This window comes from Drosophila ananassae, chromosome 2L (genome assembly GCF_017639315.1).
Source record: "Drosophila ananassae strain 14024-0371.13 chromosome 2L, ASM1763931v2, whole genome shotgun sequence".
Lineage (NCBI taxonomy): Eukaryota > Metazoa > Arthropoda > Insecta > Diptera > Drosophilidae > Drosophila > Drosophila ananassae.
In genome coordinates this window covers 13,005,708-13,021,023 of record NC_057927.1, presented here as the reverse complement: position 1 = coordinate 13,021,023, position 15,316 = coordinate 13,005,708, and the positions used below count along the sequence as shown (strand labels likewise).

The window sequence follows — 15,316 nt, the reverse complement described above, 5'->3', positions numbered from 1 at the left end:
GGAACCAGTTTTCGGAACCACCAAACATTATATTTGGCGGTAATTTTAAAATTGTGAATCAATACTTGTAGTAGAAAACTATAAGAAATAAAACAGTAAAAATCAATAATAAAGATTATTTGAGCATTGCGATTATTCAAATTTTTATTCAAACATATTCTACATAATGCGTATAAAACTATTATTGTTCCTATACTTTTATTAATGGTATTCATATGTGATGAGTATAAAATGTTCAACTAGGTGGTCGCTTAATTTTAAGAGCGGAAGCATGTTCCAAAATTGTCAATATTTAATGGAAATATCCAACGTAACACTAAATATGATGATTATAAACTTAATTTGTAAAGTTAAAGCCTTTTCATTTTAATTATTTAACTCGGGTGCTAATTCTGATAGTTTCGAATGATTCCTAATATCGATTTTTAACTTTTAAAAGTGCCATAACTCTATTGTGCCGTAAAACTCTATGGATATATTTTCATAAAAAGGAAGTTCAACATATGTCTTGAAGTGATTATGACGGGAATTGACTTATTAAGAGACTTTCAATTCATTGCCTCGTTCGTATCTAATTCGTATAGAAAATCACTAATTTGGCGTTGTTTTCAGTATTGCTATTAATTATAATGATGAACTTGATGTCACTTCTATCACACCAATTCAGTCCAATGTGAGACTAATGCGTTGCCTCGGCAATACTGTGCTGCTCCACCTCGTCCGGTTGTCCATCTTAGAAATTAAATTATTGTTTTTTCGCACGCCGCCTTTTGAAGCCAGTCATTTGCTTTAAGAGCTGCGAGTTTTCATCATCGAGATCCATGTTGGGCTCCCAGAGCCGCAGTCGTTTTGGTATATAAATCAAGCCCAGAAGGGTGATAGCTGGAAAAGAGATGTATTTAAAGTTTTTTTAGTTAAAATATTAAAAATTTACTTACTGTTCAGTACACATGGGAAGATCACGTAAAAGTTAATGCTGCTGGAGCGAAAATAGAGGGCTTCGGTGGCGTAAAAAACCATGGTTAAAGCCAGGGAGCAGCCACCCATGCTCACAACCCTAAAAAATGGTAATTAAATACTTTGCAACACCTGCATTCCAGGGGATAATGTACTTACGGTCTGTAGTGGATGTAGAGGGTGCAGTGGACGAGGGCGATGGCTTTGAGGAGGCAGTACATGCCGATAATGCGGGATATGGTGTAGTCACCTGGAAATTGCATACACACTTTAAAATATGTACAAAAGGTAAGCGTTTCTCCTCACCTTCGATAAACTGAGTGTCACTGTGGTCGCCCAGGAAGCTGCGGCGCTCTATATAGCTCCGGAATGCCGTGCCCAGATCCATGAAGGCTACAAAGGCAATCCAACCCCGGAAGGCGTAAAGGAGCCGCTCCCGGGGGCGTCCACCCGATGTCTGTATGGCCGCCCTAGAAAACATAATTAAGGACGGATTTAATAGAGGTCCTCGAATGAGTAGAAACGAGCAACTGAGTTGTGGCATGTCCTGCCGGCTTATCGGCCGCTGTGAATCGCAATCGGAAGGAAGTCCTCGCTGAGCCCACCCCTTCTCCCACAGCTGGGCAAAATCGATACAACACTATGCTCGGCACGCTTGCCATTTGTGCAACGGCAACGGCAAATATTTGTAGAGCGTAATTCCCCGCTGCACGCGACCACGTGGATGTGGTCCAATTGGAGTCTTCCGCGGGCCACCCATCCGGGTTGTTTATTTTCTATAATCACCGCCGGCTGGGTCGCCCGAGCAACGCCATTCGTGGCCCCGGGGCCGGCAAGAAGGCGATCCATAATTATCGTACACGCCTGCACTTTGGTGTGTGAGTGGATTTATTTTTATGAAAATTTGCTTACATTTTGCAGAAAATTGCGAGCTAATTAGCAAACTCGACCGCCGTCACACGCGGCGTATGCGTAATACTTGAGCGTGGCACTCTTTAATCCCACGAAACCTATTTTATGCTGCAGCTAGGTGGGATTGTTATTATTTTCACGCCACAAATTTTGTGAGTACCTTCCATTCAGTTTTTAGTTCGGCACCGAGTGAGAGCTCCGGACTCATTTTTCCACTCCTCCATCGAATATTGTCACTCTCGGATGGAAAGCTTTTTCCGGTTCGTTCTAGAGAGGCATTATGGGCTCTCCCAATCGGTTACGCATGTTCGAATCGGGTATGGTTAACGGATAAGAAAGTTTCAAAGGCAGCATTTAGCTTTTCTGTGCTTACTGGAGCTTTTTTGTATGTTTGGGTTCAGAATCAAATAAAGGACACTTTTCTAATAATTTTTAGAAAATATTAAAAAAGTTGACAAAAATTCATATAAAAATAGATTTTTATTTTCATTTTATTTGCAAAAGTATAAAAGGCTCAAAACAACTTTGATTCATGTGATCTTTTATGGCTATAATTTATGCGATATATAGAAATCACCAAGGTGGCTCAGATCAGAATGGATTAGAAAAAGGATAAAATATGTCAACAATTGTCAAGTTCTACGGCTCTCTAAGGACTTCAACTGGTCTAGTCCTTGCCAACATTCGCCTCAGTCTTTCGGTACTCGGCCCAGTCCACAAAGCCATCGTTGTTCAGGTCCATCGACTTCAGGACATAGTCGATGGTTTCCTCTAGGGCTTTATCCGTGTAAACCGAGCCAGCCTTGTGCTCCTCTCCGTGTTCCACGTGCACCTCGTCTGGATTCCCTGGAGCCTCTTTGACTGAAAAATTAATTAATGGGATGACACTTAATGTATAAGTCACTCTCACTTAGCAATGATTATATTAGTCGAAAGCCACTATCACCACAAAATGTAAAGCCTTCAAGTCTACTTGGAAGAAAATAGATTCGACTTTCTACGATTTGGATTTGACTTTATTCACAAAATCGGTTTTTACTTACAAATTGAATGTTTCAGTTTCAAAAAGGTTTTCACTTAGTTGGGGCTTTCTTCGATTCATTTTTTTGCGTAATTTTCTCGCTTTTTTTTGTAAAAAACAAACGTTTAAACAATCAGTCTGTTTTTGTTGCTGCTCTCTAGTTGCGCTTAAAAATTATTTTATATCGAAAGTAACTAAAATTATGACAATGGAAAACAAAAAACGAACAAAGCAGTTGAAATTGCACAAACCACTTGAGATTCGTGTTCACTATTCGAAATGGGTAGCTTTTGGAAAAGTTCTTGGAAGGATTGGTTTCAATTTGTTCAATGATGTTCTCCGATGGAATGCTTGCAGCAAGTTAAGTAAAATTGGTTCAACTAGATTTTAGGGACTGCGCTAAAACCGCTTACAACGTCGACGTAATTTCATGATGTGTTGGGAACAAAGCAGGAGTATGTGTGAACCATCACAAGGACCAGGACTTGGTTATGTGTGCGAACTAAACGGATCTAGGGGTCTACTAATGAATAGGCTGCTGATGTTGTTGCGGCTGCTGTTGCTGCTGCTGTTGTTGTTGCTGCTGCTGTTGCTGCTTCTCGGCCGCCTTCTGCTGGGCCTTGATGAACTCGGGATAATCAATGTAGCCGTCACGGGAGGTGTCGTCCATCTGAAGGATGGGATCGATGAGGGCAACCAGCTCCTCGTCGGAGAAGACCTTCTCCTCAACATGCGGCTTGTCGCCGTTCGGCTGCTCCTTGCTGCCTTGCTCTGCACCACAATGAGTTGTTATGGCGGATGCGAGATGGATTAGCATGAGGATCGAGCATGACCACAACCAACACCGGAAACAGACCCATTTAGTAACGCATATGCAAAGAGGTAGAACAGAATTTCGGGTCAAACAAGACGCAAACAAAAGGACATAACAAGAACAAAAAATTGGACTAGAAAAGGGACAACCATTCGTCTAAGCAGATATCAGGTGGGACTTACCGTGCCAATGGATCAGAGACTTGATCAGCTCGCAGCCGTCTAGCTTGTTGTTGTTGTCGGAGTCGTGCATCTTGAAATAATGGAACTGCAACTCAGCCTCAGACATTTTGCTCGTATCGATGGGCACCTGCATGTGCTCTTGGATATGACTAAAAAGTGAAAGATTTATGTATTTATTGGCAAAGATAAAATAAATGTTATATTGAGACCCTCTATGACATGGTCTCTAATTTATGACTCCGGAGATTAAAACAAAGCTTCTGTGATAGATTATGATTGGCAGTGTCGGTGATAAGATACCCAAATACTTACGCTCGCTCTTGCTGGATGTTTCCGGTGTTCAGCACTTGCTGCGGCTGGCCATGGTGGTGGCCACCGGCATGTGCCTGTTGGTGAACCTGTTGCTGCTGTTGGTGCACTTGTTGCTGCTGGGGCTGGTGGACTGGCGGCTGCTGATGCTGCTGCTGTTGCACAGGAACTTGCTGATATTGCACCGGTTGCTGCTGCTGCTGCACTGGCACCTGTTCATATTGCTGCGGATTCCATTTTTGCCATTAGAGACCTTGGAGGGCAGCGAGTCCTACTTTATACTTACATATTGCACGGGCGGCACTCCGGGAGCCGAATGGACCTGTTGCTGGTATTGCTGCTGATGTTGCGGTGGTGGTGGCGGATGGTGCTGGGGCACCTGCTGCGGAACTTGTTGCTGGAAAAGACACAAAGATTAAATAACTCCCTACTCCCAGATGGATGGAACTTACATAGTGCTGCGGATTAACGCCGGGAGCTACGCGTTGCCCGCTCGTGGAGCCGACGAGGATCAGGATGAGAGGTAGCAGCAGGGCTGCTGGCTGGTGCGGAACGCGCATCTCCATGGAAGTGCTGATTTCTATCGGGGATCGGATCGGATCGGTTCCGTGGTAATCACCACGTCGCTAACTCAAAACACACACGTACACAAATCGCAGCTTCTTCTTCTTCTTTCACCTTTAGCCATTCACAGCGAGCGACAGCTGATTCACAGGTGCCAAAACATCGTTTCGCATTAGTTCAGATAAGAGAAAATAGAAGTAACTAAAGTGTTTTATTAATTAACTGATGAGTATAAGGTTTAATTTTTAATGTATTTTTAGTTTATGTATATATTTGATTTAGGAAAACGGAGGAATAATTCAAAAACAACCAATTCGAAAACTATCGATATTTTGAATGGTCAGGGCTGGCAATGGCAAACACTGTGAATGGATCAAGGAGTTCAGTGTTGAAAAAAGTGCTGGCGATCTGGCAGCACTGCAACTCGGAATTAGTTCAACTGAACTGAATCTCGGAATCAGATAACAATTACTCTTTTTTAGACTTTCCTCCAGGAATTTCTAATTCGCAAATAAAAATAAACAATATAGGGAGAGAGTTCTACCCATTGCCAAAAAAATTCAAGTACAGTGATAGCGATCACAGCGGAGAAAACGTGACACGGAGCACGCATAAAGCTATAAAAAACGCAACATCGCGCCTTCGCCTCTGCCTCCGCTTCCACCTCCGCCGCCTCTGAAATCTTCCAGATCGAATTGGAAACATTCCAAACCCAGGAGCTCGTGCTTTGGATACAGCCTGTGCAGGTCGCGTCGCTTGGATTATGTCATTTGTTTATGGGCCAGACGCGAGGAATCCAAAACTGAATGTTGCATCCGCGAGAGGCAGCGAAAACCTGTAAAAATGTAGACTGTGTGCGTGTGCTGGTGTTAGTGTTAGTGGTAGTGCTAGTGTGTGTGTGTGTGTGAGCGGATAATGGACGTATAAAAATACGCGTAGATATAGATATAGTTGAGATATATGTGAACGGGCAGGCAATATCTGCGCCGCATCATAATATCTCCCACCCCCGTTTTTCGGGGCGCCAGCGATGCGGCAGGCCCCCCACCCAGAGTCGCGACTCTAGTTAGCAGCCCCGTCAGCGTCTAGATCTGGTGAAGATCTCGAGGATCGTCCAATGGCCGCCTTCAATGCCAGCGCCAGCAGCAGTGCCGCCGCCGCAGCCGCCGATGTCTTGAGCGCCACGACCACCGCCACGTTCCTGGTGCCCACAACGGGAGCCACCCAGGCGGGAGCTATTTCTGTAGCTGGCACCCCGCACCACCACCTGCAATTGGACCAGTTCGGTGGCTACTCAGCGGGTCACCACCATCAGCAGCAGACCAACTCCTCGTACACCTTTGTGCAGATAAAACGGGAACCCTGCCAGGTGTCAGAGATTAGTTCCAACAATTGCCATCAGCAGCAATCGCCGCATCAGGCGGCCCATCCGTCACAGCCCCATCTTCAGGGGTCGGTCACAGCGTCGGCCACTTCCAAGACCATGTCTTCGTCCACCCTTACTACTCTCGTCAAGATCGAGGCGCCATCGCCGAAGGTTACAGACCTGGAGAAGTCCTCAAGTAGGTTTCCGCCCCGCACTTTCCGGTCCGGTGACGCTTCTAACCAAAATCACTTCTCTTCCTCCCCCAGACAACTCCGTGCCCATTGGCATCGCCGTGGCTAGGAAACGGCCGCAGGAAGCCCTAGTGCCAGCGCTAAACCCTCCTGCCACTCTTCCGCTGCAGCCACCACTCAACAAGGACATGAACTGCTTTGGCATACGAGTCGCAGACCTCGGTGAGTCAGGGATGGAAATATTCGATGGCTTCTGAAGTGTTTATCTTTTGTCCTGTATAATAATAATAATATTAAGTATTATTTATAATTGGGATCGTATTCTAGCCAGGGGTTTGTTGGCTTTCTGAACTATGATTTAAAGTTTTATGTTATTTGGGCTTTAAATATTCCTGCGCCAGTTACTAGCCACGTCTAAATGGTTTTCGGGCGACTTCTAATTCAATTTAAGTGTCCAGATTTGTGTGCCGCTAACGAACGTCAGGCCGCGTCCCCAGGGGCGTCTTTACGATGCTTATAATGCCAGGACGTGGACGCCGTTCAATTATGCCACTAATAAGATTGCCTGCAAACGTTGAACACTAAAAGAATTCCGGCAGTGAGTCAGAGCGGAGGAGCAGCAAGCACGGCGAGGGTGTCCGCCGCATACACCCCAAAGCAGACCAGAGCAGAGTCAGAGTTGAGAGCACAGGAATCATATGATGGCCGCCTGTTGTGCGGCTGTCGGTGTTGTGACAGCCACCGAATCGTGCGATTCGACTTCAATTTGAAACGAGTCGCCCCTTGCCGGCATCGCGCACAGGACGCACATAAATATAAGGAAACCGGTGGTAAATCGTATGAAGTCCTCTGGCGGAAATAAAACGAAAGTGAAACACATTGCGATTTCGGGCAGGGAGCAGGGAGGGTTTGGTCGACTTGGGTGTACTCTGTCCGATCAGGTCAGGCTTCGTGAAATCTGTTTACATTTTAGAGGGTAAGAGGGCTAGTGGGTTAGAGGGTGGGTTTTCGCTGGTTGGTGCTCTGTTTGTTGCCTTGAACTGATTCTGATTCTGATTTTCGATTTATGCATCAACGTGGCACTAATTGGTGTTAATTGCTTTCCCCGATTTTGTTTCAATGCTTTGGAAATATGTCATATGTTTTTTTAGGATTAAAAAAGCTTTAAAAGCTATTGAAGATTGCCCAGATCAGGGGATGAAGTCCCAAAGATACTGCTAATCCCAAAGAAAAACCTTTTTGAATCAACTAGTTTATTGAAAGGAAAATATTGATTCTTCTCGCTTTGATGTGATGAAATGGAATTTCAATGAAATGGGTTTGCTGATAAATTCCTGACGCACTTCTCAAGCCGGGTCTCTCCATCCAATTCGAGTAAGAAAACAAGAACTTTGTTAATGTCTTGATTTTGGCAAACTTTCATACATTCATTATCGGGAATTCTTGCGGTTAGGCCGCTTTTGGAAATTCTCGGACGAAAGCCAGAAGTTTTAAATTCAAGAACCAAAAATGGAAAAGTTTCCGGCTTAGTCATGCTCCGTCCAAGAATAGGGCATCGTCGACGTCGTCGGCTTCGACTTTTGTTATCACGCTCCGGCGAAGCTTTAAGGAGGAGGCGGACCCAAAGGCGGATTACTCATGGTTGGTGCTCGTGTGTTGGGTGGGTGGTTTCAGACGCAGACAAGTTAGCGTAGCTGTTGCTCGCCGAAGGTGGTGCGTCGCTACATCCTGGGGAGCAGCGAGAGCTGCGGGGCTCCTGTAGCCGCAAGGGATGCTAACGGTGATGCTGCGCTCGACTGGTTTCACGGAGTTGTGGAAACCGGATCTAACAGAGGACTAGAACCGTAAACGGGACATGTCAGGCCGGCCAGGAAGGGACGGGACGGGATGGCAACATGACACGATGGAATGGTTTGGGTTTGCGACCATATGGCATCTTCTTTCGTTATTGTTTTTTTCATGCTATTTATAAACGTTTGCGGGGAAGTTTCCCCGAACAACTCACTTGTCAGAAGACGTATCATTAATTGCGTTTAGATATGGGAGCCCTGGCACATCCCAGTACTTGTCATTCATTTCCGCAACTTCTTTAACTGCATACTTCTGGGGTGTAGGGTGGAATGCCTTGGAACCAATGGAACCGATCCCTTAATGTAATGCAATTACAGAGCAGCACGTACGGCTTAATCGAATTTTTGTAAAATTATCTGGCCGCAGGGCCGGAAAGGTGGTAGGTAAGTGGTGGGTTACTATGGTACTGATTCTGGACTGGATTCTGACTCGGATTCTGATTCACAATCAGATGTCCGGATGTACTGGCTGATGTGTGATGTGCTATGTGCTCTGTTCTATGGGTAGGTGGGTGGCTGATGGTGGGTGGTTGGGAGGCACGCGCGGTGACCAAATGCATAGTTCAAGGACACTGCAATATTTTACGTATACATACACATCATCGCTTACATCTGAAGTAACACACCCGCTCACTCGCAGCAGAGGCCAGAAAATTTATTAAACAAACGAACGTCGAGCGGAAAGGTTGGCATCGGGCCATAAAAGGATTTTAATGTATATTAATGGATCGAAAATGTGGAATAATTAAATGAACTCTGTTTTCTGAATCGTTGCAGGAGCCACCAGTTGCGGCAATCTGTACTTTACGGGCAACGGCGACCTGATGACCACCGGCAGCACCACCGCCGAGGAGCTGGCCCTGAACCGAGCACCCTCCACATTTTGGCAGTATCCAAGTGAGTGAGATAGTAACCCCCCGACCCATATTGTCATCGTCATAGCCCACAGCCTAAAAACCAATTAAACGAGCCACCCGAGCTCAGTCCACACCGTCTCCCACACTCTATTTGGTTCTCTCTTTTCCGTTGCTTTGTTTTGTAGATGCATTACCCATTGAATCAGTGATTTCCATGTCGCCCGCCACGGTGGGCCTGCAGTACTCCCGGGAGGCTAGCCGTGGACCGGTGGTCCTCCTGCCGGCAGCCCCAGCAGCGCTCGGTAAGTGAGCCAGAGGATGATCTCCGTCATATTCCTTTACATTCGCACTCCGCATGCCAGCAACGTCCTAGGTGTCCTAGGCTAATATGATTTCGCCAAAACCAAACTAATTCATGCTTTTACAACTGCGCTTCTCTCCCTCCCACACCCTCCACCAACACCAACACCAATACCAATCCAAACACCAAACTCCAATCTTCAATCTCGAATCTCCGACTAAACTGAATCGCTACCACGTCCATATGCACACCAGGCATATCAAATTTTCCCCTCTTAACGCCCACAGATCCGTTCCAGCAGGCAGCGGCTGCGGCGGCCTTCGTCTGGCCCTCGGCCTATATTCCCCAAGCGCCCACGGCCGGAGGTCCTTCCGCCGCTGCCGCTGCAGCTGCCGCCGCCGCCGCCGCCTCGTTGCAGCCGTCGCAGCCGAACCTGACCAGTCTGTCCAATCTGCCCAACCTGCCCAACTTTATATTCCCCTCGATGGGCAGCCACCAGACTCTGGGCACCACGTCCTCGTACGCGTCCCCCTTGCAGCTTTACCTGGCGGCAGCGGCCACGGCCACGGCTACCGGCAGCTCCACGCTGTGCCACCACAGTAATCAGCAGACCAGCACCACCACCACCAACTCAACCATCAACCTAAGTCTGGCGGCGGGATCGGGCGTGACAAACACCTCGAACGCGGCCAGCAGTATGAGTTCCACCAGCAGTCTCAGTGCCAGCAGTTCCCGCTTCGTCAGTGTGCCCTCCGCAATGGGATCGCTCCTCCTGCCGCCGGTACCACACATGAAGCTGGAGGACTATTCAGCACAACCGCCGTTGCCCCTGGCCCTGCCTCCCTTGGTGCCGTTGGAAGCTGCGCGAGACAAGGAGCAGGCTCTCAACCTAATGCGCCTGCCCACGCCGCCTACCTCGGCCACCATGGAACCTACGGTGTTGCCTCAGACAACGCCACATCCGCTCTTCCAGGCAGGCCCGGTGGCCACGCCCACACCAGCGTTGCTGAATCTCTCGATGCACGGCGCCAGTGGCGATCTGCCTGCTGCCACAACGATGCCCGACGAGGCAGCCCTCAACTTCAAGCTGCATGCTCCGTTGACGCCACAGACGCCTCCGCGACTGGCGGAGATTGCCGGGAACACGGCGATAGGGCCGCAGATGCAGGATGTGAATATTCAGACGGATACGCCGGTCTGCAGCGAAGATGAGAGCATTCCGGCTCCGTGTACTGGCCTGAAACAGCAGGAGACTACTATAGACGCCATTTCCAGTGCCCCCTCCCTGAGCCAGCCCTTGGAACTGACCAAGCCCAGTGAAAACAGCCATACCCAGACGATACCGAACGAGTGCCATACCCAGACGGAACCCAGTGACATACCCAGTGCCAGCCAGGCGGAGTCAGCTGAGCAGACTCCCCCGGATAACCATGAAACGATTCCACCTTCTCAAGCTGTTCCCGAGGATCTTACCGGCTTGGAGCTGCTCTCCAACATCAGCACCAATAGCACGCCGCTGGTGCGGGTCAAGAAGGAGCCGGTGGACCATGTGGAGCCCCAGCTACAGCCGGAGGAATCTACGCCGCCATCACCTCCTCCACCTCCTGTCCTGCAAATGAATCCGCCTGCGCCCACTCCGGAGCCACTTGGAGGGCTGAAGTTGTTGTGCGCTCTGGCGGAGCAGCGTATCCAGGAGGAGGTGGTGCAGGGCAGCAGCCTCTTTGCTACGCCCTCTTCCAGAACTCCCACTCCCACGCCGCAGGCTCTAGCAGCGAATGCGACGACGCCACCGGGGCTGGAGCCGAAGTCCTGTTTTGGCTTTGGAATTCAGTCGGGATCCGTCTTCCCCTCGTCCACGTCCTCCTTTCAGCTGCCATTGAGCTCCCCAGGGTTTCCCTCGATGCAGGGCATCGAGCTACCCTCCACGTCCTCCGCATCCATCGCAGCAGGAGCTGTTGCCGACCTGACCCCCGTTAAGCGTAAGAAGCACAAACATTCCAAGTCCTCGGGCAGCGACAGTCGAAAGTCCGCCCGCTGCAGCAAGAAGAGCAAAAAGAAGCGGCGCCACAGCAGCAGTCGCCAGGAGAGGCAGCTGTCCGCGGACGAGGATGTGGACCTGCAGGACGAGCAACTGCAGGCGGAGCTGCGCAGCGCCCTCGGGTCTATTGATCCCAGCTATGCGCAGCGCTTCGGCCAGGAGGTATTCAGCATAATGGATAATAATATGCGGATGCAGTTGGCTGCCATCACGCGACAGTACCGTAAAAAGAAACGCAAGCTGGATGAGATTTCGAAGCACAAGAAGAAGAAGAAGTGCTCCAAGCAGCAGCAGCAACTACAACTTCAACTGGCGGTAGTGCAGCCACCGGTGCACCCAGCCCCGACGCTCCAACAACCGCAATTGACGCTCGGATCCACATTGTCCAGCGTTCTTGGGTGAGTTGGGATATTGCAGTTGCTAGTTCACTTAATATAATATCATTATTTAAGGACCTCATCTCCGCTGCGCGACTACAAGTTTCCCAAGTTCTCGAGCAGTAATCTTCAGGCTTCCAGCTTCTTGCGCTTTCCGGAGAAGACGCATTCGTTTCCCCCACCACCGTCCCAGCAGCAGCCCACGTCTGAGCCCAATTCCTTGCCAATCAGCAGCAGCTCGCCCAGTACCTCGTCGTTCGTCCTCGAGCCCAGTGCCCTGGATGCAGCTGCATCTAATGCGCCAACTACCTCCTCTCTAACCACCCCATCAACGTCTGGTTCTCCGTCGTCAAAACAGGCGGGCTCTGCAACGCGCAAACAGCGAAAGCTGAAGGCCAGTGCCGCTGGCATTGGATCTGGAGAGCAGCCGACATCCGCTCCGGAGGCGAAAAGGCGGGTTTGCGGTATCGATAGAGAGCTACAGCTGACAAGCGAGCACCTGTATCGGGACGAGACCCGTGTCCTAACCGACATGGGTGGCTTGTTCTATGCTGGTGTGATGAAACCACTGCGACCTCCAGACGTATACTCCATAACGCTGGATGGAGAGAGAGGCAATAAGTCGCATGTGATGTCGCGTGAGGATATACTCAAGGATACGGTAATAAAGATCTTATTTTAGCCAAAAGAAAACCACATTAACCTGTTGAGTTTCAGATTCTCGAAGTGGCGCCCAAGAGCGTAGATAGTGTTCCTGTCGGCACGCGGTTATGTGCCTATTGGAGTCAGCAATACCGCTGCCTCTATCCGGGACGTGCTATTGAGTCGGAGCATACCGTGGAGGGAGCAGTCAGTTCGGGGAATGCAGCCACAACAGCGCCAGACTTTGTGAGCGTGGAGTTCGATGACGGCGACAGCGGCAGGATCCGCTTACAGAACATCCGTCTGCTGCTCAGCGATTATCCCATAGCTGGTGTGTATCCTCTCCATTGTCACTATGTGGATGAAACACTAGCTTGGTCCATCCACTCCATTCATCCTATCATATGTTATTCGTGTGTGTTTCCTTATTTAAGTGTTTCTTTATTTCTCCTTACTCCTTTCCAAACCACCATCAATCCCAACCAACCTAACCGGAACAGAGTACAACGATAATCCCCTCTACTCAGTAGGCAAGCAGAAGCGCGGGCCTCTGCGGAGCGGTGAGAGTGGCATTGCCGGCTCCTCCCAGGAGCAATTAAGTGTGCCCGGCTGCGAAGACTCGCACAGTCACCACAGCCTGGGCATGAGCAGCGACAACACCACCTCGCTAGCCGCCACCATGGAGCTGTTTACGCAGCGCAGCGAAAAGAAGCGCCTGAAAAAGAGCCTCAAGAAAATGTCCAAGTCGCAGAATGGAGCCAATCTTGCCACATCCATCAATGGTGGAACTGATCCAGCTGTCAACGGCGATGGCGTGGTTGCGGAGGATGCAGCCCGCAAGCATCACAAGCACAAGAAGCGCAAAAAGCACAAGAAGCACCACCGCAAGAATGGCAGTGAGGAGCCGGAACAACAGGTGGCCCTGCCAGATTTCCCAGCGGCAGCTCAGGAAATTCCAGAGGCTCCTGCGGCAGAGTTGACTCCAGCCACAGTCCCGGCCACCAACCGCGTCAAGGTGGAGGTGAAAGTCAAAACAGAGCAGTTGGATATGGAGGAGGAAACCGCATCCAATCTGATGTCGGAGATATCCGACGAGGTACGTAAATATGCAATATAAAACAACTTCAATTCATGCATAATTTATGAATTAAAATGCAGAAACAATAATTTACGAAAGTCACCCCAATTTTGGGCTGAAATGTTTTCAAAAACCAATCTCAATATTTAACCACAATTTCGACAGAGTTTCGAAGGGTTCAGATTAATTAAATTTTCATTTCTCGCATCGCAGGCCAAGGGGGAGGATCTGGTTGAACATAACAACTCCAAGGGAAGCAGCAAAATAGCTGCCTTCCTGCCGGAGCGACAGCTCTGGGGTTGGTGTGGCACCGCCTACAGGAAGGCGGGCGTCAAAGGACGTGCCAGAAAGCAATTTTACAAAACAATCAAAAGGGGAAAGGAAACTATAACGGTACGTTGCTTGCAATTATATTCTTTCTGAAATGGTCCTTTAATGGCTCTCCAATTATATTTTGTTGTATCGAAAATACAAAAAAAATTAGGTCGGGGACAGTGCAGTATTTCTGTCGACGGGCAGGCCAGATCGTCCCTATATTGGGCGAATTGAGTCCATGTGGGAGACTACCACGGGTAACAAGGTGGTGCGAGTGGCGTGGTTTTACCATCCGGAGGAGACGACCGGCTGTCCAAAGTTAAAATATCCGGTAAGCATGAACTATGCCACTTTTCCGCAAGAATATTTCTTAATAAAATGTTACTGTTTTTCCGAAGGGTGCTCTGTTCGAGTCGCCGCACGAGGATGAGAACGATGTCCAGACCATTTCGCATCGGTGCGAGGTGCTGCAGTTCGGCAGCTACTTTGACAAATTCGGTGCCGATTCGAAGCAATATCAATCCATATACGATAACAATGATACATATTATTTAGCCGGGCACTATAACCCAAGGTTACAAGTGCTAAAACTACAAGACGATATTCCAACTCTCGAAGAGCTGCAGGATACAAATACTACTACTACAACAACTACTACCGAGGATTAAGCGGAAAGAGAATAGGCGCGGTTAGGTATAGTGCATACAGATCTATATATATACAATATATATACATTATACATATATTTTACTAAACGAGATCGGACGGAGCAGATATATACCTATATGTATACAAATATTATTTCTATATATTTTAAACGTATTATGTATTTCGGAAACAACATAAACAAAATTTTAATGTAAAAAAAAGGACATGAAGCGTTATAACGAGAGAGAGAAAAAGGAACTAAGCAACAACCACTAAATTAATGTGTAGTTACGTGAAGCGCAAGCAATTTTATGTGTAATTTTGTAAAAAAGTAAAAACAAAAAAGAGAAAGAAAACTAAAAATATGCGCGTTGATGACGACAAAGTTGATTCACTCAAAGTTCAGCAAACTTTACAAAAGAAATGTGTGCTTCTTATATCCCCTACTACCTTCAAACACAACACAATACAAGACACAACCAATCACCCAAAATCAACACAGTCCAGATATTTAGAGCCCCAGCTATAGATACAGATAAAGATACAGATCGGATAGATACGGATACGATGGGATACACTTGTTACTGTACGTGTATACCAGCATGTTTCAGATGAAATTTAAAACGTGTTTTAAAGATTTTAAGCAGGCAGAATGCAGCAACTACTACTATAAATGTAACAATTCAATGTGATAGCAAAACAAAACCAGATGTTGATGTGTACAGAGGACAGAATAAGTATAGATGATAAATAAGAGAGAGATCAAGAAAATTGTGTGTGTTGAATATTTACAGCTCGTTTATTCAAGAAGAACAGCAAAGTATAAATCAAACCTATCTTTAATTATGTACATCAATAAACTTGCCGGATATATTGAAACTCCTCCCCCTGTTG

At 47.8% G+C, this 15,316-nt stretch overlaps 3 protein-coding genes across 9 annotated transcripts; 1 reads left to right on the top strand and 2 right to left on the bottom strand.

The window, feature by feature from the left end:
• Window positions 1-126: 126 nt before the first annotated feature.
• Window positions 127-2,110, bottom strand: LOC6501087. Of its 2 annotated transcripts, none has more exons than XM_001954494.4 (5): window positions 1,870-2,110; window positions 1,264-1,427; window positions 1,117-1,207; window positions 939-1,057; window positions 127-882 (listed from the first exon to the last, which is right to left on the bottom strand). In XM_001954494.4, coding segments are annotated over exons 1-5 (513 nt in total). In that variant the 5' UTR covers window positions 1,872-2,110; the 3' UTR covers window positions 127-745. The 2 variants fall into 2 exon arrangements, with proteins under 2 accessions (XP_001954530.2, XP_032305852.1); XM_032449961.2 differs by having other exon boundaries at window positions 2,030-2,101.
• Window positions 2,111-2,330: 220 nt separating this feature from the next.
• LOC6501085 (PAX-interacting protein 1) lies at window positions 2,331-4,905 on the bottom strand. 2 transcript variants are annotated; one of them, XM_001954492.4, is made up of 5 exons: window positions 4,648-4,905; window positions 4,482-4,592; window positions 4,199-4,419; window positions 3,887-4,035; window positions 2,331-3,661 (listed from the first exon to the last, which is right to left on the bottom strand). In XM_001954492.4, the coding sequence occupies exons 1-5, from the start codon at window positions 4,759-4,761 to the stop codon at window positions 3,414-3,416; spliced, it is 843 nt and encodes a 280-aa protein (XP_001954528.1). In that variant the 5' UTR covers window positions 4,762-4,905; the 3' UTR covers window positions 2,331-3,413. The 2 variants fall into 2 exon arrangements, with proteins under 2 accessions (XP_001954528.1, XP_014766886.1); XM_014911400.3 differs by having other exon boundaries at window positions 2,331-2,730; window positions 4,648-4,904.
• Window positions 4,906-5,146: 241 nt separating this feature from the next.
• LOC6499488 (protein winged eye) lies at window positions 5,147-15,301 on the top strand. Of its 5 annotated transcripts, none has more exons than XM_001954491.4 (11): window positions 5,147-6,321; window positions 6,392-6,538; window positions 8,944-9,063; window positions 9,209-9,325; window positions 9,612-11,760; window positions 11,815-12,400; window positions 12,457-12,712; window positions 12,882-13,477; window positions 13,673-13,852; window positions 13,944-14,105; window positions 14,173-15,301. In XM_001954491.4, exons 1-11 carry the CDS (start codon window positions 5,877-5,879, stop codon window positions 14,440-14,442), a joined length of 5,028 nt encoding a protein of 1,675 aa, XP_001954527.1. In that variant the 5' UTR covers window positions 5,147-5,876; the 3' UTR covers window positions 14,443-15,301. The 5 variants fall into 5 exon arrangements, with proteins under 5 accessions (XP_001954527.1, XP_014766104.1, XP_014766105.1 ...); XM_014910618.3 differs by having other exon boundaries at window positions 9,579-11,760; window positions 12,909-13,477; XM_014910619.3 differs by having other exon boundaries at window positions 9,579-11,760.
• The last annotated feature ends 15 nt before the right edge of the window (window positions 15,302-15,316 follow it).

Coding starts and splice junctions, on each gene's coding strand:
- LOC6501085 (XM_001954492.4), bottom strand. CDS start 4,761: ATGGAGATGCGCGTTCCGCACCAGCCAGCAGCCCTGCTGCTACCTCTC. Junction 4,593..4,647: donor GCGTTAATCCGCAGCACTAT/GTAAGTTCCATC, acceptor TGTCTTTTCCAG/CAACAAGTTCCGCAGCAGGT. Junction 3,662..3,886: donor GTCTCTGATCCATTGGCACG/GTAAGTCCCACC, acceptor ATTGTGGTGCAG/AGCAAGGCAGCAAGGAGCAG.
- LOC6501087 (XM_001954494.4), bottom strand. Junction 1,208..1,263: donor TGACACTCAGTTTATCGAAG/GTGAGGAGAAAC, acceptor TGCAATTTCCAG/GTGACTACACCATATCCCGC. Junction 883..938: donor CTTCCCATGTGTACTGAACA/GTAAGTAAATTT, acceptor TCTCTTTTCCAG/CTATCACCCTTCTGGGCTTG.
- LOC6499488 (XM_014910619.3), top strand. CDS start 5,877: ATGGCCGCCTTCAATGCCAGCGCCAGCAGCAGTGCCGCCGCCGCAGCC. Junction 6,322..6,391: donor AGACCTGGAGAAGTCCTCAA/GTAGGTTTCCGC, acceptor TTCCTCCCCCAG/ACAACTCCGTGCCCATTGGC. Junction 11,761..11,814: donor ACATTGTCCAGCGTTCTTGG/GTGAGTTGGGAT, acceptor TCATTATTTAAG/GACCTCATCTCCGCTGCGCG.